Raw genomic sequence first — 27831 nt, forward strand, 5'->3', positions numbered from 1 at the left:
TCGATTTTCTTATCTCTTACATGCTATAGAATCGATTTTCCAATGTTTGTGTATGCTATAGAATCGATTTTCCATATTGTTGGATGGTGCAAAATCGATTTTAAATTTTTTCAAAAGATGCAGAATAGATTCTCTATATAGATGTGATTTGGGAGAATCGATTTTGTGGTTTTTGAAGGTAGAAGGAGAATCGATTCTCCCTTGTGTGAGAAAAATGTTGGATTCTTTTATGTATTTTTTTTATTTTTCCACATTCTCTTCATCACATTGCTTCTTCTTCTTCTTTCCAGTGCATCTTCTTTCCAGTACATCTTCTTTGCAGTGCTTCTTCTTGTGCTTTTCACCTTCAAGTAAGTTTTTTTATTTATTTTTTTCTAAATATATTTACAGTTTAGTTAATGATGTGCTGTTACTTTTTTAATTTTTAAAAATATATTCACATTTATTTTGTATATATTTACTGTTATTATTTTTAATAAATATATTTATATTTTGTTATGTGTTTATTGTTTAGTTTATTTTGTCGTTTACAGTTTTTGTTTGCAGATTTTTATGAATGTATGTTTTTTTATTTTTCTGAATGTTGCAGACCACGAACTTCCATGCTCACTTGTAGCGCATGTTCAATCAACAAACAGTCCAAGTAATACTCCATCTGTGCCCTCTCAACCATCCGGTGGGACATCGTCATCTAGGGGATCAAAGAGAAAAGGCCCCATGGTGGATGTAATTGAGAATCAGTTCAATATGTTGAATACGAACCTGCAAAATTGTGTCGCTTCCATGAACCGTGGTAACGATGCCGTTGATGAGGTATTAGCCATTGCTCGTGTACAAGCCACCTCATCACAAGAAATCGCTGTGGAAATCAAACGACGGAATGACTATTATGGTGAACACGTACAAAATGATCGTCGTAAGAGTTCATATTAATACTCGCCTTCAGATATTTGGTCCATGCTAATTGATCTAAATATTCAAGATGAAGCAGTCATGGACCAATGCTATGACTTTCTCTGTGAAAATCCAGCTATTGCAATGCGAGTATTTGGTATGTCGAAGAGCGAAGAATGGCAAAATTGTTTAACATCATGACTCGGCGTCAATAAATTATGTTTAATTATATTTTTATGTTCTTCAATTTGTAATTTAATCAATCTACTTTTAATTTAAGACAAACATTGTACTTCTTATATTATTATTGTTGAACTGTTTTTCATTTGAAATTTATGTGTGAGGATATTTTCTAATATACTATTATTTTGTCATTGTTTCGTAACATTTTCATCATAGGTTTGAATTTCTGTATCGATGGCATCTTCATCTACGAAGAGGCAAAAAATGTCCAAGGGTAAGGGTAAAAGCAGAAGAAATGATGATGAAGTTCCTATGATCCCATTACAAAGGAGGGAGGGTGTTTTAGATTATTCCCGGTATTTCCAAACGAAACGTCAGATGGTTGCATTTGAGGAAAATTTTCATGGAAGACCAGTCATACCTCCAAAAGTCTTAGATTTCCCATTTTTTGCCACATCTGGTTTTCAGTTTCAAGAATATTTGAACTTCCAAGGATTGCAAAATTTTCTTAGTATAAGACTACCATATTATGAGGATATGGTTAGGGTTTTTTATTCAAATCTCCATCTAACGACACAGGGTTATCTTGCTACTCAGATTGACACTCACAAGATTATAATTAGACATAGGGATTGGATGAACGTGGCGAATCTGAAATATGATGGTCTCTTGTTAACCCCTGGTACCATCCCTGAGGACATACATTTTGATCGTCAACAAGCCCTATTAACCATGACAAGAGAAGAGGTGCACAGCCAAAATATAAGAAACGTAGGTAGTTTAACTATGAATGATAGACTACTTCATTACACATGGGTGCACATGTTGTGTCCTCGGGGGAGCAACTTCTCGCAGTTGGTTCATGAAGATGTTTTCATGTTATGGTGCCTAAAAAGTAATGTGATGATTAATTGGCCTCATTATATCATGCAACATATGATAAAATGTCGTGACAATGATATGCCTCTTTCATATGGTTGTTTAATCACACATCTCATGTTGCTATATGGCATGAACTTGATGGGAGAGTCATCAATCACGTTAGGGTGGAATAATTTCTTCGGGAAAAAAACCATGAAGAAAATGAATATCTTTGAGGTCAATGGTGTGTGGCAACTTGGAAGACCTGACAATGAACATGAACAAGAACACAAAGACATTCCACTACCTCATGTTGCAAGCGGTCATCCTCAACCCGAGATCCCCCATGATTCGGCAATGTTAACACAAATTTGGGGGGGAATTCAAAATATGTAGAAAAATATCAACACTATCCACACACGTTTGGACCGAATCGAAGATACACTTCACGAGCTTAAACTCAATAAAGAACATTAATTGTATTTTTATTGTGTTATTATTATTTTTTATGTTGAACTTATTTTGATTGTCAGTTAAATTTATTGTGTTATTGGACATTATTATGTTTGTAATTTTTTTAAATTTTCATGACACATCATTTAGGATTCTAATTTAATGACTTCATTTATTTATTTTAGTCACCGACTATTTCATGTTAATGTAATGTTTATTAATGATAAGCGAAAGTTTTTATTTTATTTTCTTTTTTTTATTGGATACAAATTGAGAGAAAAAAAATATACATCAAAAATAAAATATAATTTTTTTCATGTTGGTAGTTAATATTTCATAATATTTATGAAAATATGTGAATTTTATCATGCTACTATGATTAAATTTTACATTATTTTTAAAATATATAATTATTCAAAATATTAACAGTATTATTTATTTTAGTACTATTATAATTATTAATATAATTATATACATACAATATACAAATTTAAATATTACATAAATTTATTTAATAATTTCAAATATTTTTAATTATAATATTAATAACAACATATAATTATAAATAATAAAATAAAATGATAATATCAACAAAATATATATAATTATATAAAATAACAAATGTATATCACAATAAAAATTACTTTCATAAATTTTAATATATTTAATAAATTTATTTGAATTTAACACAAAATTATCATTTATTAAAAAAATAAGAATAATTATAAATATTATATATAGCAAAAAACAATTAACTCAAACTTAAAAAAAAAATATCATAATTCATTATTAAAATATTTTTTAATGACAAGGATAAATTTGTAAATTTATATTTTACACCTTTAAAATAATTTCTAAATTATCTCCTAACTATCACATCACTCACAAACTTCAATAAACCATCCTTACAAATCCACTCTATCATCCCTTAATCCAAACAACCTCACACATTCTCACCTCAATCAAAACAAACCCTTAAGGAGGAGGACATAGGGAAATTATGCAGTGCAAAAAGAAATTATGGGAGTGAAAAAACAATCCACTTTAAGTTTTGACACAAAATATAATTTGGCATCCAAAGTTCGTTAATTAATTACAATTATTACCAACTTTTGCTTGGTGTGGGGAAACATTCTCTAATTTCTTATAAACAATTTAAATAATTAATAATTAAAACATTAATAACTAATTAGATATTAATTTAAAAATTATTTATTAATAATAAAAATTAATTTAAATACTAATAATATTTTAATTTTTAAAATAATATTTAAGTTAACTAATATAATAATTAATTATTTTTTGTTTTTAAAATTAAATTTTATTTAATGGTTTTCTTGTAAGATTGTTATGATGAATAATATTCCAACTTCCTAATTAACATAGCCACAAGTCTCATTCAACAAATGGAATTGTGTGACTCAATGTACCACTTTCATTGAACAACTGCAATCACTTGTATTTCTCAGCTATTTACTTCATTTCCTTTGGGATGAAATCTTGATCTAAGAAGTTTAGTAGGACTTTTATTTTTATTTTCTATAAAACCTGTGATGTCAAAAACTGCTATAGCACTGATATATTTTCCAATTTTAAAATTTGTAAACTCATTTTCAAAACAAGTCTTATCTAATACTGTAGTTTTATTAAGTTAATTTTTAAAAGATCTTATTTTACTTGTAATGTGAATGAATTTAACTTAGATGTATTCATAAGAAATGTAAAAACATCTTATATAATATTGCAGTTGTATTGAATCAATGGTAAAAACATCTTATTTTACTTGTAATGTCGAAATGTGTAACAATGAATCTAATAAAGCAAATACTTAAGCAATTGTATCATCTGTAATAGAATTGGTTATTTATGAATTATGATTTACAATGAGGTTTTAGTAAGTACAAACTAAAACCAAATTGCGATTGTTAACTTATCTATAGCATACAAACTGTTTGTTTAAAGTTCATTGTTAGAACTTAGAAGTACTGAAGATTAATTATGCTGTTAGTTCCATGAAAAACAATTGTTGAGATTAGACCATTTGATAGATCTAAGAGGATCTTATTAGAACAATCTAATCTAAAACATTTGAGAAGACTCATCCTAGAATGAATGAAGTATCTCGAGAAATTTGTGGAATGAAAGAAGTTGAATCCTTATCTATAACACAGGTTTTGAAATTCATATTATGTGTGATGAGTGTAGCCTTATGTACAACAGTTTTTTTTTGTCTCATCTCAGTCTTTCAAATTCATGTTCTGAACCTTGACTTTAGAATTTGTAAGCTAAATTCAATAAAAGAAGATCCAAAGCACTAGGTAGCAACTTTTTCAAAGCATTAACTAGCCACACCCCATGGATATTGGTAAACACATCTTCAAACTGTTTAAAAATTTGGTGTCCTTTATTTCATTCCTTAGAACTGCATTTTTTTCTGATAATAACATGAAAAAAAGCCTTTGTTGAGACAAAGTCAAAGTTTCAAATTTTGCATGATGCCGTTAAAGCTTCCATAAACTCTTATTCTCCCACCACAAAATTCCCAATAAGCTCATTGTCTAGTCACTGCCACTTTAAAGTGACAAATTAAACATTACAACCCTAGTTGAGGAAGGACTCAAAAGCATATGAAAAACAAGGATTGAAGGTAACACCACTTTTCCCCAAGCATCAAAGCAAAAATTTAGACTAAAACATCTGAAAATACATGAAAAAAAGATAAACAGAATGAGAGAGATGGATATATCACAGGCTTCCTCTCCCTACCTAGTAAGCATAAATAGTTTGGCCTTATCCTTGTCTCTCCGCTCCTTTAAAACATTGAATTTTGGCCCTTTTTCTATCTACAACGTTCTTCTGTTGCTTCTTACACGGTGTAATGCTGCTGGATTGTGTCAATGTCCAAACCTTTCAGCTTCACCACAGACTCAACATGTCCCTTAAGTGTGTGAAGCTCACGAAGCCTGAAAAGGGTAGGTGAAAAGACAGAAATTTCATGCATTAGTTCCACAACAAGCAATGAATCAATTGTACAGTTATTAATATTGTAAAATTGATCATTGGTTTTCTTTTTCATCAAAATCACATATTCTTTACCTTATCTTGTAACATATTGCACTATTTAATTGCCATGAAAATCTTAAAAACTGTGGTTGCTTACCTTGCAACTTCAGCTCTTCTCTTGGCCTGCTCAGCAATCTCAGACAGTTCTCTGTAACTGCTCTTCTCATTGAAGATGTTAGAAGCTTCTGGTGGTTGAAGTCCATGAAGGGTCCTCTGAGCAAGAGCCCATTGAGCTTCCCTCTCCTCTTTACCATAGTCTTTCTTGGTGGTGAAGGCAGTCTGTCACCAACAATTTGAAACAATAGTATCAAATCTGAAACCTATTCATAGAAACTTCACAGTTACAGAACAAGTAAAAGGGATGAAGTATGCAAGTACCTTGTTCTCTAGGAGATTCAACCAAGCTTTGCCACTCAAGATGTAGCGGGTGGCGAACTTCATTATGTCAAGGGGGAAATAGAATACAATACTGTAGAGCCATATCACTCCTGCCCAACCCCAACCAACTCCTTTGATCCTTGCAAAGCTCCAGTTTGCATACACTGCTATTAATGTAGCAATCTGCAAGACCATAAGCTCAAAACATCAACTCAACCTTCTTTCATAATTCTTATAATGAAACAATTACCACTCTAATTTGATCACATTTCAGTTCCATAAATCCAACTCTAGCAGATTTTTTTTTTTATCAACAATAAACAATATATACATATGAACCACTTCAGGGTGATCCAAGACTCTAACAGATATGATGGAAGATCATCATCCTTACCAGCTGAGCAATAACGAAAGCGCCTAATAACAACAATCCAGGGCGTTCAATAAAGGACCAGCTGCGTGAACGGGTTACAAATATCAAAGCCTGGCTAACTATACTGACTTGTAGATACAAAGCAGCTGTCATTTCATCTGGACTGTCACCAATATGTCTAACTCCGAATTTATCCTTCAGTGACAATGAAGGGAGGGATTGGTGTCAGACATTTGAGCCAAAACAAGAATATTAAATTTCAATATGGAAGCAATGAAAGGTAAATATTTCTTACAGGGAAGAACTTTGTCTCTTTCATTGCCCAGAAGAATATAACAGTCATCAGTGCCAAGTAACCTCCTAGCACAATCCCAGTAGCAAATATTTCTTTCAGTTTCCAGCTATCAGGTAGGGGAGATGGCTTAACCCTGTCCTTTGAAATTGTCATGATTGTTCCTAATAGTTTGACAATACTGTTTAGATCACGGTTCTCACTTATCATAAAAGAAGGTATCAAGTATATTTCAGATAAATAAGAGTTTTACCATCATTCAGGATGGCAATAATCAAAACCATAAAAGGGGAGAAGTCAAATTTCCAGATCAGTGCAATGAACATGAAGCCAAACTGCATTGAGAAACAGAAAATCCAAATTGATCAATACTCATTCCTTGACTTAATGATTTACTTGTTTAATCACAGTAACACTCTCCACTTACCACTATACGGATTGTGATAGATACTGCGTATATCTGAAATGAAAAGATAAAGGTATCAGGAGTTAATTTTCAACATCTTAGCTGGAAAAAAAAAGACTAGTATACCAAGAAAGAAGAAGCAACAAACCGTATAGTTCTTCATTCTTTGGAAAATAGCTCTGCTAGTTAAGACTGCACTTATAATAACACTCAATCCAGGTTCAGTCAAAACAATGTCAGAAGCACTTCTTGCAGCATCAGTGGCATCGGCAACAGCAATTCCAATGTCAGCCTTCTTCAATGCAGGAGCGTCATTGACACCATCTCCAGTCATTCCACAGATGTGCTTCCTCTCCTGCAACTTCTTTACGATTTCATATTTGTGCTCTGTAGTACAAAAAATAGAATATAATAAGGATATGAGGAGGTATCTATCACACATTTTTAAAGAACATAAGTAGAGGCAAAAGGCAATAATAAGAAGATAATAGTGAGCTGATACAAAAGTACGAACCTGGAAAAACACCAGCAAATCCATCTGCCTTCTCAATCAGCTCTTCTACAGGGAGTGCTGCAATACTTGCATCCTTGTCTTGACCAAGCAATGAAGCAGATGGATACATATTTGTTCCCATTCCAAGTCTCCTTCCTGTTTCCTTAGCTATGGCAAGTTGATCACCTAAGGGCAGAACAAAATTCATGATACTAAATTAAGGATGTCTGGTAATAAATATTGCATTTTATTGCTAATATAGCCTTCCTACAGATTTTGGAATGATGGAGATTAGTTACCAGTAATCATCTTAACATTTACACCAAGGTTAAGAGCTTGGCGAATGGTTTCAGCACTGTCATGCCTAGGGGGATCAAACAGTGACAACAAACCAACAAACTGCCATGGAGCACCAGCACTTTCTTTTGATTTCTCAGGAACTTCCTGTAGAAGTATCAGTGAGTAAACATGAAGGATTATTTTTGTGAAGGGAAATGAAGATTTACCACAAATAAAATTCAAACTTGAAGACTAGCTAGCTATTGAAACCTGTCTAGAAACAGCAAGTGAACGAAGCCCTCTTTCTGCAAACTTGTCAATGATAGCATGGACCTTCTTCTTAGCATCATCCCTGAGGTTACATAGGGACATAATCTGTTCACCAAAATAAATACATTAGCACCAATGGAGTAACTATAAGTCTCACAAATTATGAACAAACTGATCAAGGTTACCTGCTCAGGGGCACCTTTGCTTGCCCTGTGCCAATTACCACTCGCATCAATGTAAGTCAAAGCAGTTCTCTTGTCAACAGGATTGAATGGTAGAAAGTGCACCTCTCTTATCCCAGCCCTTGCCTGCACAAGGCATACATATAAATTTTCACGTAATTCATGCCAGAATATTTCTATAATGAACTCCACGACAGTAAATAATGAAATTGAAGAGATATTTAGAATGCATTTGTTTAAGATATTATCCAAAAACAAAGTGCTAAAGATATGGCTTCTGAAATATCTTGGCATGTTTGGCCAAGCTTTTAGATATATATACACTTTCTTAAAATCATTTTAATTTAATAAATGGGGCAAACCTCTTTAGGATCAGCAAGCATTCCAACAATTGCAGCATCAATGGCATCCTGGTTTTCAGTCCTGGCTGCCCTGGCAGCAAGAAGGATGACATGATCCTTGTCCACACCCTTGGCAAAGACTTCAACTAAGTTCTTGTCAACAGTGAGTTTGTTGAGGGTGAGTGTTCCTGTCTTGTCACTGCAAAGGACATCCATGCCTGCCATTTCTTCAATGGCAGTCATTCTCTTGGTGATGGCACCTTGCTGAGAGAGCTTGTGAGAACCAATGGCCATTGTCACAGACAACACAGTAGGCATAGCAATAGGGATACCTCCAATCAAGAGCACCAACAGGTTGTCAATTCCATCCCTGTACTTCCGGTGCTGAATTGGGTACATCACTATGAGCTCAGCTAGCATACCAACCGCAATGGAACAGATGCAGAAGTTCCCAATTGCTGTAAGAACCTTCTGGAAATGTCCAACTTGGTTAGTGCTATCCACCAAGTGTGCTGCCTTTCCAAAGAATGTGTGCACACCAGTTGCAATCACAACGGCTTCAATTTCTCCTTGTTTGCAAGTTGAGCCTGAGAACACTTCTTGCCCTGGATGCTTAGTAACTGGAAGTGACTCCCCAGTCAGTGCTGCTTGATCAACCATCAGAGGATCACCCTCTAGAAGACGAGCATCAGCAGGTATAATGTCACCTAGCTTGATGCTGATGATGTCTCCCGGGACCAGAATTGCAGCTTCTTGCTCACTCCATTTACCATCTCTAAGTACCTGCAAAGGCATCAACATTTTTGTCAGACATGAAAACATGTTTAAACTAGTCCATTCTTAACGTCACGTAGTTATAAAGGTAAAATTGGTTTCATTTTTCTTCCATAAAAGTTTATGCAGAAATTTCCTCCAAACAAACCCGTAATAAGTGATTGACTAAAATGTGAGTTTAATAGATATGCATTATCAGTATAAAACTTTTTTCACCATTAACCAAATACAAATCATCCTTACTATGACTTCAGTTGTTACAAAAATAAAAAAACTTACCATATGCAACAATTTGTGACTGAATAACATTGTTAAAAAAAAGTATGCTATCAATGCATATCCACCCTTTTTATGCAACAGAGATGAAAGATCTCTCATATTTTTTCATAAGAAGCATCCACAACTTGTAAATGCATGCAGAGAATACACAAATTTCAATTGTATTATTATTACCTTTGTTTTAGGAGCAAGACCAGCCATAAGAGCAGCAGCAGCATTTCCAGCATTGTTTTCCTCAATGAAACTGATAGTGGAGTTGATCAGCAACAAGCACACAATACCCACAAAATCTTGCCAATCTGGAGGCTTCCCTTCCCCGTTTGCAAGAGCAATTGCCATAATAGCTGCAGCCTCCATGACCCATGAAAGTGGATTCCACATGAACCCAAGAAATTTCAGAAACTTGCTTTCCTGTGTATCATTACATTTACAACTACCATCAATCAGAAACTACACTCAATCATTGTATCCAAACATATTAGAGATTATATATCATAAAGTGAGAACCTTCTTTTCTTCTAGCTTGTTGGGTCCAAATATTTGAAGCCTGTTCTCTCCTTCTGTGGAGGACAAACCTTCCCTGGTACATTTCAATTGCTCAAACACTTCGTCAATTGGAATGCGTTCCTATAAACACAATAACACAGTGTTGTTAGAAAAAAATGGACTCCTTAATTAACAGATTCCTCTTAATATGTAACTAAGCTTTTGCTTCCATAGTTTTTCTCAATCAATGCAATACAATCAGATTCCTTCATTTCCTTTCTCTGATAAGGGATTATTATTGTACATAACTTAGATCTTTTAGTAAACATTGATCTGCATATTATTATGAATCAATCAGATTCATATTTCCTTTCAATATTTTATGTTTCCAAAATTTGGTAACCTCACACATGCATACAAGTACAATCATACAGAACACCATAAGGGATGACGGTGGTAGTGTAGGACAGTTGGACTTCTTCCACAATATTTTCATAAAACTTGATTTAACATATATACATTATCCACACAACACAGACAAACAAAATTATTGTACTTTACTTGAAATCTTTTTTTGTGCAGTCTGAGATTAATTGAGTTAGTGGTTAAAAATAAATTAAATTTCTTAAAATTTTCAGAAAATTGAAATTTTACTTCTGTATATACTTTTATAGGATAATAAAGTTTTGTTAGCTTTTCATATGATCTTTATGAGGCTACTGTCATCTAACTTTGTCTTATTTTATCTTTTAAAAGAATTATCTTGAAAAATCACTTTTTTATGCTACTGTGTACCCAATTATAGTCAAATCATGCCAAATGCTGCACATGCCTCAACAGCCCTGTGAGTATGAACAAGCTTCCCTTCACTGTACAAACCCAAAATCCTAATCCTATTCGTTGAAAAAAAATATAGATAAAACCCCACCTCAGAACAACTTGCTCAGCCAAATAATAATAAAAATTCTAATGAACCAAAAGTTTCAAAGATGTTACATAAAACCCCCCACAAACAAAAAAATATTAAAAACAGCAAGTACTATACAAAAAAAAGCCACTTTTAAGTATTTAATGAAATAACATGTTTTGTACCTAAGATAACTTTAAGATGAAACTGTCCAATAGAATAATTTAAGTTACAAATTTTGAACAGTTGAAACATCAATTAAAACTGAAGGAATCTGACAGACTCTTTAATATTTAATGTTTTAAAGACATAATTATTTGAGAAAAAATATAATAATATGAGGAAAGTATGAAGTGTCAGAGTGGACAGTACAGCTATCTCTCCATGTGATTGGCGCCTGCTAACAGCTTTCACCTCTTGGACAAGTTGGGGTCCGTTTGGTCTCTATTTAATTAAAATCACTTTTTCTTTCTTATTCTATTATTAAAACAAGTTGAAACTTGATAGTGAGGGCAAAATGGCCATTTCACTGCCCGACTCATTCATGAATCCAAACAAGCATGGACCCCCCACTGTCACAACCGTTGAATGTGAGACTTACTATGAAAACGGTTAATCCCAAGGGCCATGATCCACACAATATTTTTAAAAGGCCAAAGTACCACGGAAAAGTACTTTAAATTCCTTCCCACCAAACAAGGCACAGACAGAGAGAGACACACACATGATAGATGGGGTGATAATAAAAATAACAAAAAATAAATAAAAAATCAAACTTTTTATTTTGGGAAACCATACTAAATTGATGCAATTTTTATTTTTTTGAAGACCCTTTTGAATTTTTTAGCTTTCAAATAATTTTAATCAAGAAAATGAGAATACCTTAAAGAAAGTGAGAATATGAATCCCCCCCATGTACACCAATATGAAAACACATGAATTCGTTTTCTATAGACGTGTATGTCTTATCTGTATTTCACATGTTTGGATCCGCAATTAAGGTGTGAATTAACACGTTTGGTCTACCACAAAGAAAGTAAATTTTCAACAAGTAAAGAAAAAACAAAACGAATATCTAACCCTCTTTCATGCATGTTTAGCTTTTGACCAAACAAAACACTATATACTACTACATGATTGTAATTAATTATAGTTTTCCTTCAAAGCAACGGTTCCAATATTCAAAAACTCTCTCCTTGCATGTGACCTTCCCCAGAAATTCCCTCTATTGACTTTTACCTTTCTTCCCTTAATTTTCTCAGCAATGAAACGTTAGGCGAGGAAAATCATACCATATATGATGAAAAAACATAACTTTTTTTCCTGAGAACTGTTACTCAGAGCCACTAAAATGGACCCAAAGGTGAAAAAGATAAGAAGATTGTAAAGGTTTTAGGTAGAAATTCAGCAGTAGACAAATTGTAAAGAAGAAAATAGTCAGATAAAAGTTAAGAATATATTTTCAGAATTCTGATATGAAAAAAAAAAGAGTTTTTGAACTCTCCCATCTGGAATCCAAACATGCATGATGTGATTCGATTCAACAAATGAAACAGGTAAACTTCTACTGAGATAAAAGCATGAAACTTTGAAGCCAACCAAAATCAAACACTATGCATTCATGATGCCACACAAAGCAAACACAGAAAAGAAACACTCTTTCTCTGATATCTGATATATTCTTTCATTCAACCCTCTAGAAAACAACTAATGAGAGAAAAAAAGTGAGAGAAAAAGCAAAAGAGGTTGAAGGGTGTGTGCATATATACCAGATCAACAGTTTCATTCCTGATCTCTTCAAGAGTGATGGTTCCCTTGTCCCCAGCCATGATGAAGGAACACAGAAAAGGCTGAAGAACTCAGCTGCAAACTAGAACAAAACAAGAACAACACAAGAACAAGAACAGGTTGAGAAAGAAAGGGATAGAAAAAGATTAAAGGGTCATTGAATAAAAATTCTGTGCCCCCAAGAAAGTGAATGAATGAAAGGGTGTGAAACTCACACACCTCTTTATACCCTCTTTCACAGCATGAATGAGTCTCAAATCTCAATTAAGACTGCAAGCAAATACAACCTCTCCACCCTTTCTCTCTCTCTCTCTCTGCTGCTGCCTTGTCGGTTCTTACTGCTGATGTTGCTGATTGTGATGTTTTTTAGTTGAAAATTTAGAAATGCTACTACTTTATTATTAAATTATGGTAGTTAAAAAATAAACAATGATGACATTTAATTTAACTTAAAATATTTAATAGAATATAATAAATTGAAAAGAGCAACTGCGCATGTTACCCAATCTGGGGGTCCCAACTATCTGTACTAGCCATGTTGAGGTGGCCTGCATCATGTTAGACCTCAGGTATCAAATACTTTACTTCTCACATTTATGTTACATTTTTTTTTATATATATACCTTTTATTTTATCAATTATCAAAATAAATGACAAAAAAAGTGAGATAACATTATTATTCATATCATTGGAAGAGATGCAGAAATAAGAGAGTCCATAGGGTGAAAATCTTTCCCATTTTATCATCTCACTCACCTTTTTCTTTCTCATTTAAATGCTCATATTAGCTTTTATAAAACTACTATATTCCTTATAAAAATATATATTTACTTTTATTTTAAATTTTAATATTTATTTAAAATTAATAAAAATAAACTATTCAGTAATAGTTATTTTTATTTTGGTATGAACTTTTATTTTATGTCCATCTTTGAACCCACATTTATAACTGAAAAGTATGTATTAAGCTTTTTCTAAATTCATAAATTTTAATAAAATATTAAATACCCTTTCACTGTGGTTTGTTTAGAAAATTGAAATTTATTTATAACTAATATAGACATTTTTTTGTCAACTTGAAAAATTCAAACAATAGCAAAAATAAAAGTATGTTTCTTTGCAACAAATTTTTGTTTTTTCATCCTAACATGGCACCATATATGGTGAACCATAGTCAAAATAGATATACTTTTTATTAGTATTATTTTTTCGCCTAATATCAAATATAAGAAATTTTTTTATCAGAGTATCGAAATAATTAATAAAAATGAACTAAAATATAATTTTTCAAAAATCAAAGCTTGAAACATTGTTTTTTATATGAATTTGTAAATAAACGTGCATGCTTGTTAGTTTGGTATTGAGTGTAACATTTATTTTTTCTTTTTCTTGCTTCAAAGAAAAGCTTCTCAACTTGCATTCAAAATACTACTTGCAGTGTTCTTAGGAGACACAAAGTATAATCATAGTAATTAACATGCTCAATAAAATATATTTTTTTCATAATATTAATCATAAGTTTTCTTTTAATGAACAAACACTGACACCTGAATTTAAAGAAGAAAAATAAAAAAAAATTAAAAATAGTATATCGTTCTGTAATTTTAAAACTTTGTGATGATTATATAAAAATTAATATATTTTTTTATTATTCTTAAGTTCTATCCTTTCCTTTTCATTGATCTAGGTAAATGAGACACTTTGGATTCTTTAGCTACTTGGGAAACACAATCCTCGAAGCATGCAATTTAATTATGGAAACCATAAATTTTAAAAATATTAAACACTCACAAATATAATTAGTGAAAACTATATTTTTATTTATTCTTTTACTGCCATAAATTTACCTTAATTTCCTATATTAGAGACTATTTTTTTTTTTGTAATATAATTTTTGCTCACCAAGTTAATTTCATCACTGTATAAAACATGCAAATACAAATTGTTTCGACATTATAAAAGAATAAACTCATTTCTATCATGTTACTTTCTGCTTAAACATTGGAAAAATATTTTACTATAAAATATTACATTTTGTACCACAAATACACATATTAATTAGTTTTATTTTTTTAAAAAAAAAATCATTAGTCGTGCCAAATATTATAATTTTCTTATTTTATTTTAATATTTGAACATTATTTTTTAAGGCAATAATTAAGAAAACAGTAAGAGTGTTAATATATAATATGGGAAGTGAGAGATTGACTTTTAATGTGGGCCCCACAATAATGAAAGTCTTCTTTGACGCAAATTGAAGTGAATACAGTGTTTTTTAATTAACAATAATGCAGGGTGTGGGGTCCATCTCATTTTCTGTCACTCTATATTATTAAAATAATTCTAATTTTTTTTAACAATTTCTTAATGAAAGTGAAAGAAAAATAAAAATTGAAGATAATAAACTATAGTGGTAAAAATTAACAGGTTTAAGTTTGCATATAAAACTAGGTAAGACCCGTTTGGTAGAAGAAAGAAAGCAAGATTAATAAGAATATAATAGGTGAAAAATTAAATAAAAATAAGATATGGATCTCATAACTTTTTTATATATTTTTTTTTTCTCATTCTCTTCAATTGAACACATTATCATTTTTTTTCTCTTATTTTCCTTTTTAACAAATAAGATTCAAATATGATTTTTTTTTAATTTTTTTTTTTTGCATTTACGAGAATATGAAAGTGATAATATTTTTATATATATTAGAAAGTTATAGACAATGAACATTTTTCTTTTGTATAGTGAAATTACATTCACGGATTTATATAGTTTTTATTCAAATGTTAAGTGGGTGTATCAAAGTTAAATTCCTATAAAAATGTGGAAAAATATTTTTCCAAAAAAAGTTACAATTTTTTTACTTTATTTATTTTAAATATTTTAAAATTTAAAAAATGTTCATAGAAACATAAATAGTTAACCAAACACATAAAGGATTGTATGTACAAAATTTTTAAAAATTAAGATTAGAGATAAAACTATTCAAATCTTTCTCTATTAACTCACTAACATGTATTAAAAAATAAAACGGTAACATAAGCATTAAATTTTAGTGAAGATGATTATTTAAATGAGACAATTAAATATACTTTTATTACCTAAATGAAGCAAGATGAAAATTGGAAACCTTAAATAAAATTGTGAATGAAACAAAAAGATTTATGTAAATGTTATGATAAGATGCGTGAATCGAAACGTAATCCTATGTTGCCACATTCGGCGGCTTCAGCCTTGCACATAAGTGGGTGTTATGTGGGGCCTTCACTTTATTAAATTCCATTTTTTTTTTTAGTTTTTTCTAGTTTTGAATTTAACATTATTATATATTAGGAAAGTAAAATTTAAAAATATTGTTTGACCAATAGGAAAGGAAGTAGAAATTGAATTGGTGTGTGTGCCACCCACTGTCTCACTTCGCATTTCCCATTTGGCTGTTTTTGACACTTTTTGTGAAGGTGTTTTTTTCCTCATCACGTTTGGAATTTACCTGTGCCTTATTTTGCCTAAGTTGCATCGAAAACTCACGTGATTTTATTCCCTTTTTGAGAGCATAGTTGAGTTTACTTTACCATGTACATTATAGAATATTTCCATTAGTAGTGTTTATTTCTACTTATTTGTATTTGTTATATATAGAGACTCTACTTTATAGAAGATTTCCTACTAAGTTGTGTTTGTTTTTACTCATTTGTATTTGTTATATATGGAGACGGATGAGTGACTCTCTTCTTTGTTTGATCAAGTGATTTGAAGATGAGTGCATAAACGAAATGAGCAAGTAGAGATGATTTTATATTCTTTTCTCATATGCGGTGATTTGTAATGATGTTCATATAGACTTAAACAAATTTACTGAATACCCTTTAATTCTATCAAATTGTTCATGATACTGAGTCTCAGTCTCTTGTTGAGAAAAAATGATTTTGGTAGACGTTCTATTTAAGGGAGAATCGATTTTGTTTATGTATTAGTTATGAAAATCGATTTTGATGGTTGTTGTATAGAAGGCAAAATCAATTTTGTATTGTTGGTGCTCTCAAATCGATTCTCATGTGCCTACATAGAAGCCATAATCAATTCTCTTTTTTTTGTGGGATGTTGGAATCGATTCTCATTGACATATTAGTGAAGGCAAAACTGATTTCAACTTTGTATATGGTGAAAATCGATTTTGTAGTTGGTTGAATTGCATGGAGAATCGATTTGATAGTTCTGTTATTTTTTATGTAGTTTGAAAAGCTTATAATATATTTTACGTTGTTTCAGGTTGGATCTTGGCTCTTGTTGGATCTTGGGTGGTGTTATTCAGCTAGTGGTGTTGGGTTGAGTTCATTCACCCTAATGTAATTAATTATTTTTAATACTATTATCATTATTAATATATATGCAATATATTCCATTATATAATATAATATTATATTATATAAAAAAAAACAAAATAATTTTCAATACTATTAAAAGAATCAAAATTAATATATTAAATATTACATAAATTCATAAAAAAATATATTTAATTATACTATTAATAACAACATATAATTATTAATGTTCTTGCAAGAGCCTAGAAACAATTTTCTTTCTTATGAGATTGTTGACTTCTCGGTCTTCTTTCTCAGTGTGAGCTCTTGGTCTGGGCTTTCGACTTAGACTTGGATATGACTTGTAGACTCTCACTTCTCTGGGCTAAGTAAACTAGATCTCTCGGTTTCAGTCTCCTCTCACGGGTGGGTGGGTGTACCTGAAAGGTGTTTCGATGTCAAGGTCAGAATTGATACTAGTTAATTATTAGATAAATTCACTCTCTTACCTCTTGGGTTGATCACATATTTATAACACTTTCTTATTGGGCTTAAAATCAGTTGGACTTTTACTCTTTGCACCTGATCATCTTTAAACACACCCTTTATGTTTTGGGCCCTTTAGATGGATTTTGACACAATAACTATTTATTTATTTATTTAATTTTCACCTTTCTGTCAACCTCTCGACCAACCTCTCGACGGTAGACAGTACAACAAATAATGATAATAATAAAATAAAATTATAATATAAACAAAACATATATAATTATATAAAATAACAAATGAATATAATAATAAATAATTATTTTCAAAAATATATATATTTAATAATTTTATTTTAATTTAATACAAAATAATTTTGTATTATATTTTTAAAAAATTTAAATATTTCAATTATTTATTTCTATGTAATAATTTATAATTTTTACATATATAACCTTAATTTTTCATCCAAAAAATACTGACAATTATGATATTTTTAATTAGAAAAATATTATTTGCATACTTTGCTCAATTAGGTTTGTATGAACAACATCACTTACAATTTCAATATTTTGAAACACTTTGTAATCTAACAAATTTTGTATTAAGAAGATCTTATAAAGGTATTTTACTCAAACTTAAGTGTGACAAAAGCTATTATTTGTATATTGATAACAAAGGCAAAGATACAAATGAAATCAACACATTGGTTTATTAATTGTAGTTAGTAAGGACAAAAATTATATTTAGACATCCTTGAAAAGTTACAATATGACTGTGATATCACATTGACTTTCATGGTGAGGCCACATATGTAGGATTGAACGTAAAAAATATAAATAATTTGAATATTAATGATAGACTTCTCCATTTACATGTATGTGTACATTTTAAGTCTCAAGTCAACAATTTTGCACACGTATTCCATGGAGACATTTTTATGTTATGAGTAACATAACATTTCCATTAATTGACCATCATATCATGGAACACATGATTAAATGCAAGGAGATGTCTTTTTCATACAACCTCTTATCACACACATCATTTATTATGGCGTACACTAATCTATTTATACATTGATCACTTTAGGTTGGACACATTTTTTTTAATGAATGAACATTGAAAAAATTGAATGTTGTTAATGTCAATGATGTCTATCAACATGGTAGGATAACCCAAGATCATGAATAACATTCTAACGATAAAGACACACCAATGTTATCAGAATACAACCTCTAGTCCATCATGATACTCCAATGCTTTGACACATTTAAGGTAGTATAATGGTTGCATGAAGGACTACACAGTTTAAGGATGAATGTTCACAGGAATTTTGAGAGGGTACACTAAAAAAATTGATGATCTTAAATGGAGATTTGATCACTTCTAACTCCTTCAAATAAACAGACATGTTATTTTAGTTATTATTTTTATTTTTTAATTCAATTATTGTAATCTAGTTGTAGCTTCATATGTGTATTTTATTTGTGTGCTAATTTAAGTTTATTATTTCAGCTTTTACTTAATTTAAATTTTGTTTTTAATATTTCACACTTTCTTATTCTTATTTTTAATTTTATTATTTAATATTATATTTTTTAAAGTTATTACATACACTAACCACATCATTTTAATTTGTAATTATTTAGTGGGTACCTATAAGAAAATATGCAAGATGAATTATCCTATGTTGATATATGAATTATCCTATGTTGATATAGTGTTTTACCACAGAAGTTTTTGTATCACCTAACTAGGTTGCTCTATAAAATTACACCAACTAAAAAGGATAGGTGGGGATTGAGTTAAACATTAGAGGATTGAAAGGCTAAATATAAACTTCTAAGCAATGTCTTTGAAACAAAATGAAAGAAAATTTAAAATTAGACTTAAAGGTATTCATTTTATTTATATGTAAAGTTACTTTCATTTACACATATAACTATTTTATTTTGGTTTTGTTGTTGAGACTAGTTGGAGAATTGAGATGGCTTATTCTAAATGGTGGAATTGAGATGGATTATAAGTAAAGAACATTTAGTAAATTTTACTTATTTTGAATGGTGCATAAATCTCATAGCTTATCTGAAATCCTTGTGAAAATGAAAGTAATGGTAATGTGTAGGAAAGTCTCGCATATTTTTTGTAAGTGAAATGAGTAACTAGATTTTTAGATGTTATGGCAAGGTTGGTGATTTTAATATGTGCAAGGATTGTCTTGGGGCATAGGAACTTCTTACACAGTCTGATGCAGCCAAGAAAGTGGAAAACCAAAAAGGATCTTCATTGCATGTGTTTGTGGAAGGAGAAAATTACCTTTACATTAATTGGTGATTTTAACAACATTCAACACTTCTCTTGGAAGATTACCGAGAGTGACTAACTGTTTTAACTTTTGACCTCTCACTTTAAGCTATTATTTATCTTCGCTCCTTTTTCTTATTGATGATTCTCGACTAGGGTGTTGTTCTTTTGTTAACAGGTGTGTTGAGACAATAAGATTTCATAATTTCCTAAAACAAAAAGCATAAGAGAACTTTGTATTTCATATGCTCATTTTTATATTCATGTTAGAATATCCTTAAATATTCTAATTAATTTATGTTATTCTTTATCAATAAAAAAAATAAAATGACTTTACTTTTGTAATTTTTTATCTAATATTTAGGTTCGATAAACACAAATTCAATATAACTAGTTTGCATAATTAGATAGTGATAATTGTAAAAAGGTTTTAACACCCTTTTGTGTATAATATATTCAATAAACATGATTTTTTTATAAAAAAATAAATGGAGATATTTTAGAGATACCTTAACTCTTATACAAGAAATAAAATTACCTAAAACATGTTTTGAAAACTAAATTTCAAAAACAGACTACACAACGTAAAAATGCAAGACTACAACATCTACCAACTCATGTTAATTATGATAAGTAAATCTCATTCCACTTTAAAATGACCAAAAACATGTTTTGAAAACTAAATTTCAAAAACGGACTACACAACATAAAAATGCAAAACTACAACATCTACCCACTCATATTAATTATAATAAGTAAATCTCATTCCACCTGTGTTTAAGCCAAAAAGGCCAAAGAAACATAATAGAGCATGTTAAACTTTTTATGACTCTGTTACAAACCTAACTTAAGAAGACCAAATTCAAGTGATGTATATAGATTGAGTAAATATGGTTGTTATATAGTCTATTTCTAAAACAATGCACACTCCATTCCACCCAACTAACATTCCATCAACTGAATTGGGTCCAAATTCTTTTTCATTTCCAAAAATATAAACTCATTTTCTTATTTAAAACTTTCATGTGCCTCTCATTTTAATATTCATCTCATAAATTATTGTGTATTGTATTTTAATATTGATACATTTTCAGTATAACGGTGCAAATAACAAGATAACTCATCAACTTGTTTTTTATTTTCTTCTACTTTTCATACAACTCCTTTCCTTTTCATCAAAACAAAATATTTAATCAATTCATCGATCATCCCAAAAAAAGTGATTAATTTAAACCAACAAAAAATTGTTAATTAGCATTGCATGAAAGTGGATGCTTATGAGATAGAATATGACTTCCATGGTCAAAACAGTAACTGCCAAAAAAGAAAAAGTTAACTACAAAAGTCATATATGAATACAAAAATTTCTCAAAATAAAATTTCCATGCAACTAAAATTTGTACGAGTCAAGTACGTATACAAAAATCACTTATTTTAATCTCTCAAAAAGCCATTTTGGTCGAGTTTACTTTGTTTGAATAATTGTTGCCACTTTTTTTACGTTTGACTCATTACATTTAAATAATAATTAACAACGAAATATAGTAAAAACAAGTTTTTCTCTAAAATGACAAAACACGATTCAAAATCCTCATGCAGAGACATTTTGATTTGGTGTTCAATCTTATATTATATATTTGGTGTTTAATATATTATATTATATATTAAATATTAATTACTGGATTTTATTACCAAAGTCAAATAATAATTGTTTTCACACATAATTATATGTCTAAGATTTAGTTCTTTGATTTTAATATAAAATATATTACTTGTGTTTACACACAGATATACGACTTCAGCCATACGTTTGCAAAATTATTATTATTATTAGATAAAAATAACTCAATTAAAGTGATCTCTTATGTAGGGAGACATTATCTACTGGTGTTAGTATAAACTTTTTTCATTTTGCATCTTGGTCATAAAGAAAAAGAAAAATAATGTACTCATAAATATACCAAAGACTACAGTTTTAGTAACTATACTAATTTAATTTAGGCTTTTAATATAAAAATATAACTAACCTTATAAATTGTTTAGTTTAATTACTATTAAAAATAGTTTTTTTCAATATTTTACAACTACTTTATAGATTAGTTGGATTTGTTTTTTTCTTTTAAGTAAATTATAATAGAAGATTTCATATTAATTAAGAATAAGATAAAATTATAGAATAATTAGATGTATATTTTTTATTATTAAATCAATTTTTTAAAGTTAAATTTTATTTTTTTTAAGATAATATTAGAATCTTTCAGAGTTTATTATTATAAAATATATTAAAATATCGTATTAAAGTTGTGATAATAAAATATATTGAAATATCGTGAGTCTAATGTTGACTATAAATAAAGTGAGTTCAAAAGTGTAATAAAAGTAAGCTCAAAGACTACAGCAAGTGAGAATATCAATTGACATAGAAATGTTAGAGTAGACTCGTTGATTTCAGTTTTAAATGTGTAATAACATTAAATACTTAAATGTAGAATTTTATTTTTATTAATAATTCTGCTTTATTTGTTTTAATAGAAAATATCATATATGGTCTAAATGAAAAAAAGAGTTTTAATAACCTTTTTAGTCTATTATTCTTATTGGGATGACAATATATAAATTTCGTCCGCATCCTATACTAAAATAAATAATTTTTTAGTTATTATATTTGCAATAATTTTATAAAAAACTTTGGATGGAAATTTTTCATTCACCCCAATAAAATCATAAAATAGAAACCAAATTTTAGATACCAAAATAATTAGTTGCAATAGTAACTAAATTAGAAACCATTTTAGAAACTAGAAAAAAAATGATTTCTAAATTGGTATCTAATTAGCAACCAAGGTTTTAGAGACCAGATTTAGAAACTAAATAATTGATAGTTAAAACTTTGATCGTTAATTAGATATCAATTTAGAAACTATTTAACAATAATAGAAATTAATTTAGAAACCAATTTTCTTTTTAGTTTATAAAATAATCTCTAATTTAGTTACTATTGCAACTAATTATTTTGATTTTTAAAAATTGGTTTCTATTTCATGATTTTCTTGTAGTGTCTTCTAAATTGATATCAAACACTAAATTTTAATTACTAATTACTTTATATTTTAAATTAGTTTTTAATTTAGCAAAGCTTTTCAAACATATCTAAAATTTTGTTTCTTCATTTTAATTCTAACAAGTGAACAACCTAATTTCCTAGAGGTTTTAACTCCAAATCTCACAAACAAGAGGTTCATATCACATTTCCAAATAATTACTACTCATAATCATAAATATCTTGTTATATAATTTTTATAGCCTAATTTTAAAAAAATACTATTATATAAAATTACAGAAAAGAAATCAATTCATACTTTATCCAACTTAATTTTATGAGAATAAATTAATATAATTACGGAGATAAAACATTTAGTACTTCATATGTATTTGTGCCACCACGCATTTGGTTTGATGTTATGATCGAGGTATTGTTATTATTACAAACACATTTTTTTAAATATGCTTGATTTACATGAACATTATTTATTATGAATCTTGGCTTGTTTCTCGTAGTTCTTTTATTTTTATAACACATGCGAGTTGGATTGTGTCAAAAAAAATTCTTATAATAAAAAAAAATAAAAAAAAATAAACACTAGTAGAAAATATATAAACAAATTCGGTTTATTTAGTGCGGTTTTGTGCAACTTTCGCTAAAAAAGGCGATGACATTTTTGTAATTGAGTTCATTTACAAGTGCGGCTATTTGTACAACCGTTTTTGTAAATCAAAACACTTTGATTCACGAGGGCGGCTATTTGTATTGCTGCCCTTATAAATCAAAAAGTTTGATTTAAGAATGTGGCTTTACAAATAGCCGTCTTCTTAAAACCTTCTTAAAACCTTTTTAATCCTAATTCAGAAACGCGTCACTTACGTTTTGATACTCTCCTTTCTCTCGCGTTTCATTTCTCTTATGTGCTTCCTCCATTAATTGTGTTTTCTCTTTTCTTCCCCTCTTCTTTGCACTGTCTTCATGGCATCGGTAAACATTGTCTTCCTAGATTCTTCTTAACCATTGATTTTTGTATGTTTTGCATCTCTCTTATGTTTTGTCTTATGCCATTGCTAAGGTCATGCTTGGAAAAAAATTTGTTTGCTTTCTGTTGTGCCTTCTTCGTCGTGATTGCTGCTTTGCTCCGTCATATATTTACTTTTCATTGGGGAATTTTTCTTTACGTTTTTTGGACTTCCATTGGGATGAAATACGAAGAGGTATGATATGGATGCACCAAGAGATCAAAAGAAATGTTAAAATAATGACCATGTTTTTCGGAAAATATCAAAGTTGAAAACATTGATTAGAAACCCAATCAACAGCGAAAAAGAAAAGAAACCCTAAACGCCTCTCGTAAATGTGATTTATAAATGTGGTTATTTACGATTTATAGTGCTATTTACATAGCCGCATTTATAAATCTAATTTACGAATGCGGCTATATAGTTGTCTTCTTATCTCTTCGATTTACAAATGTGTCCTCATCAAATGCGATTATATAGCCACCCTTATTTATAAATGTAAAATAGTCGTACTCATTTTACTTTTCTGCACCAGTGAAAATCTTATTAGAATAAAATTTAATATTAAATTTTTTAAAATAATTAACTCCTGTAATTTTATTGTAGGTATTTTTTTTATTATATAGGTATTTTTTTTATTGTGGGTATTTAATTGAGTTTAAAAAAACACTTACAAAACTTTTTAAACTAGTAAGAATTTATGGGAATGAAGAATTTTTTATTCATGTTATATATAACATTTTTATTTTTATATGTTGGAAATGATTATTAACTTAGAAAATAATATACGTGATATATTTTAGATAGTCACCTGAATATTTTATTATTAAAATAAAAAGAGTATATAAATAGAAAGAATTAGTTATTCAAATTTTATTTTAAAAGAACCCGTATCTCTTTAAACTCTCATTCTTTTCTTTGTCTTTTCTCTAACTTTATGAACCCCTCTATCATTAGATTGTCGATCAAACAACCATTAGATTCTTGGTAATAAACCTTATCAAACTTTTAAACAGAGTAAGTTCATTTTTGCTCCATTTTTGAACTTGTTAGATTATCTTTGGTATAAGCTTTACGTGTGATGTTTAGAGCTTTATGATTAGTTTATGTTAGTTCAGAGTCCTACTTTATAATTTTTTATCAATAATCAAAACTATTTTAGATACCAATATTTTTGTAGTTTCTAAAATAGTATCTAATTTAGTTAATATAGTAACTAATTATTTAATGATATTTTTGTAGTGTTAGAAGATCTAAATGCGGGGGTGACGTGGTCACCAATTTTCAAATTATTTGCAGGATATTTTGTTTTTGAGAAAATTTTGAATGTTGATTGAGATTAAATTGTAAAATTTTAGAATTTATGTTGATTGTGATGTGAATGAGATTGGATTGTAAAATTCTCTTAAAGTTTTTGTTAAAAATAACATTATCTTATATGAAAAACTCATATGTGGTGAATCTTTTCAATGTTTTCTCTTTCTAGAAAAATCTCTACACCATTATTTGGTATTCTTTTATTTTTACAATACTTTTATATGTTTGAGATTAATACATTATTATTTCATTTTGATACTTAACAACTATCAATGTTTGTAACAATTTCATGACCGTCCCTAGTGGTCCTCTCTAATTTTTGTTTTGTTATATTATATTAACGTTTAATTATTTTTTCAGTACAATAAAAATGTAAATATTAAAATATATAATTTGTTTTAAAAGAATAAAAAAATGAAAATGACACATACTAGTATATTGAAAAGTTAAATTACTTTAAGAACAAAACTACCCAAGGTGAATTATTTCATATAAATACTATATCTTCACACTCTTCTATAAATATTAACTCAGTTACTATTCCACGCAATTATAGTTTAATTATTCTGCTAAAATTATGAATGAATTATTAATTGTCCACGCATGCACAGAGACGTAGTTATAGAACTATGATAATACCCTTAATTATTCAATTTTATTATTTAAAAGATGTCACTATTCTAGAGTTAATATACTAATAATAATAGATAGAAAATTTACATTTACTTTCATCAAGAGTTACACATGTTAGGATTTCATTCTTTGGCATTATTTTTTATTTATTTTTTACATATTTGTGTGAAGTACTTGAATAATAATCTTCATTTTTGTTCTTATTGTCAACTACTGAATAAGTCACATCTCACGCACTAAATTGCAATCAATCATTTTCATACCAACACTTATGCTCTTTTCATCAATATTTTTCCACCAATACTTGTAAACGATGCAAGAATTTTAATTTCTACTATTGTGTCTTATTTCACATCCACTTCATGGTCAACTTTTGATATATATTTATGCTTTTGCTAACAAAAGAGACAAATATTTCACACATTTTTCTATTTAGAATTTTGTATGTTTATTTAACAATGAAATAAACAAAAAAAAAATATACATGATGACTTGAATCACCCAGCATGCTTTATGGAAAATAATTGAATATTTTTTTCCTTCACAGTCTCTCATGTGAGTATGCTTTTGAATATACATAAAAACCATTTTATGTTTAGCTTCCATTTGAAGTTGCTGGTTATGAGTTCCAATTATTAAATGTAATTTTTAAAACAAAAATATTTGTAAACAAAGCTGAATTCTATTTTTTTTAATCACGTACAAATATTTTTGTAGCTATTTTCAAAACTAAGAAAAAATGGTTTGTTTATTACTTTTAAAAATGTAATTATGCTGTATATTATAATTTTCCATTTTTTACTAATCACGTGTTACATAGTTTGACATGTTGATCCGTTGATTGACCAATTTTACAGTTTTAATAATTTATTTTAAAACAAAACTTAAAAAAAAACTACAAAATACCCTAAACTTAAAATCTAATTTATGAAAACTAAAAGCAATTATATATAATAATTATAATTATTTTTTTATAAAAAAATATGAAGTATTTTAAGATATCTCAACCCTATTAGATAACACAAATTAAATATATATATATATATATATATATAAATCTTAAATACATGAGGCATCTTTGTTCACTATGGTTTGCATGCTTGTTTCCATGAAAAAAAATTCATATATATTTACTTAATTTTATTTGTTGTTTAATGAAGAAAAGATTTACTTAATTTGTTGTTGTGTATTGCAAAATTTCAACACAATTAGGGTGACATGGACCTTTTACACCAACCCACCATTGGTTTAGCTTTTTCTTTGCTATTTTTCTTTGAAAATTTTAAAAGTCAACAAGTAGAACTCAATCTTTATATACTTGCCATCTAAAACAAAGTGTTTCAAAGACTTTAAGAATATATAAATTAGAAGTATTTGTTAAAAGAGAATAAAAGAATAAAAAAAAAAAAGAGATAAGAATGAACAAGAAGGTTCCCACCTCCAAATGAGGTTTGAGAGGTCAATTATTTGTTCCAACATGGCTGCACCATTTACATTAACCAAATCATAACCTTTCTATTCTATTATACTCTTTCTTCTCAGTCAAACTCAAACTCATTGCAAATTATTCATTAGTGGAATATATATATATATATATATATATATATATAATGTATATAATATGTATATAATATGTATATGTTTATGTATATGTATATGTGTGAGAATGGCCACTGAAGTCAGTGGCCAATCATGCCTTGTATTGAACTCAAATGCTGATTTTCAACTATTCTTTATTACTCCCTAGTTGTTCCATCTCACTTTTTTTAGGGTTTAGTATAAAAATTACGAATGTAAATGAATATTTTAGATTTTTGTAAAATTTCTCAAGTAATTTTAATTAGTATATTTTGTATTTAAAATATTAATTAAATTTTTATGTATAAGTTTTGTTTTGTCTTCTTACCTTATAATAAAGGTTAAAAGTATAATAAAAAATATATTTAATTAATAGTTCGTTACTGTTGTAGAATAGCAACAAAAACAAACAGTTTAGTTAAAAGGCTGATGAAAGCAGAGAGT

At 28.9% G+C, this 27831-nt stretch overlaps 1 protein-coding gene across 2 annotated transcripts; it reads right to left on the reverse strand.

Moving 5' to 3' along the window:
* Positions 1 to 4774: 4774 nt before the first annotated feature.
* LOC137820594 (plasma membrane ATPase 4-like) lies at positions 4775 to 13099 on the reverse strand. Of its 2 annotated transcripts, none has more exons than XM_068624746.1 (17): positions 12922 to 13099; positions 12684 to 12784; positions 10029 to 10148; positions 9696 to 9932; positions 8490 to 9251; positions 8131 to 8253; positions 7946 to 8050; positions 7696 to 7840; positions 7418 to 7582; positions 7052 to 7290; positions 6925 to 6957; positions 6751 to 6832; positions 6501 to 6661; positions 6227 to 6400; positions 5833 to 6015; positions 5552 to 5733; positions 4775 to 5354 (listed from the first exon to the last, which is right to left on the reverse strand). In XM_068624746.1, the coding sequence occupies exons 2-17, from the start codon at positions 12741 to 12743 to the stop codon at positions 5258 to 5260; spliced, it is 2868 nt and encodes a 955-aa protein (XP_068480847.1). In that variant the 5' UTR covers positions 12744 to 12784; positions 12922 to 13099; the 3' UTR covers positions 4775 to 5257. The 2 variants fall into 2 exon arrangements, with proteins under 2 accessions (XP_068480847.1, XP_068480848.1); XM_068624747.1 differs by having other exon boundaries at positions 12932 to 13037.
* Between the last annotated feature and the right edge of the window lie 14732 nt (positions 13100 to 27831).

Source organism: Phaseolus vulgaris, chromosome 9 (assembly GCF_000499845.2).
Source record: "Phaseolus vulgaris cultivar G19833 chromosome 9, P. vulgaris v2.0, whole genome shotgun sequence".
Classification (NCBI taxonomy): domain Eukaryota; kingdom Viridiplantae; phylum Streptophyta; class Magnoliopsida; order Fabales; family Fabaceae; genus Phaseolus; species Phaseolus vulgaris.

Bases quoted from the DNA above. Each gene is read 5' to 3' on its own strand.
- LOC137820594 (XM_068624746.1), bottom strand. From the start codon at position 12,743: ATGGCTGGGGACAAGGGAACCATCACTCTTGAAGAGATCAGGAATGAA. The intron at 10,149-12,683 runs GTATATATGCAC...TTGTGTTTATAG, and splicing joins GGAATGAAACTGTTGATCTG to GAACGCATTCCAATTGACGA. The intron at 8,051-8,130 runs GTAACCTTGATC...TTTGGTGAACAG, and splicing joins GCAAAGGTGCCCCTGAGCAG to ATTATGTCCCTATGTAACCT.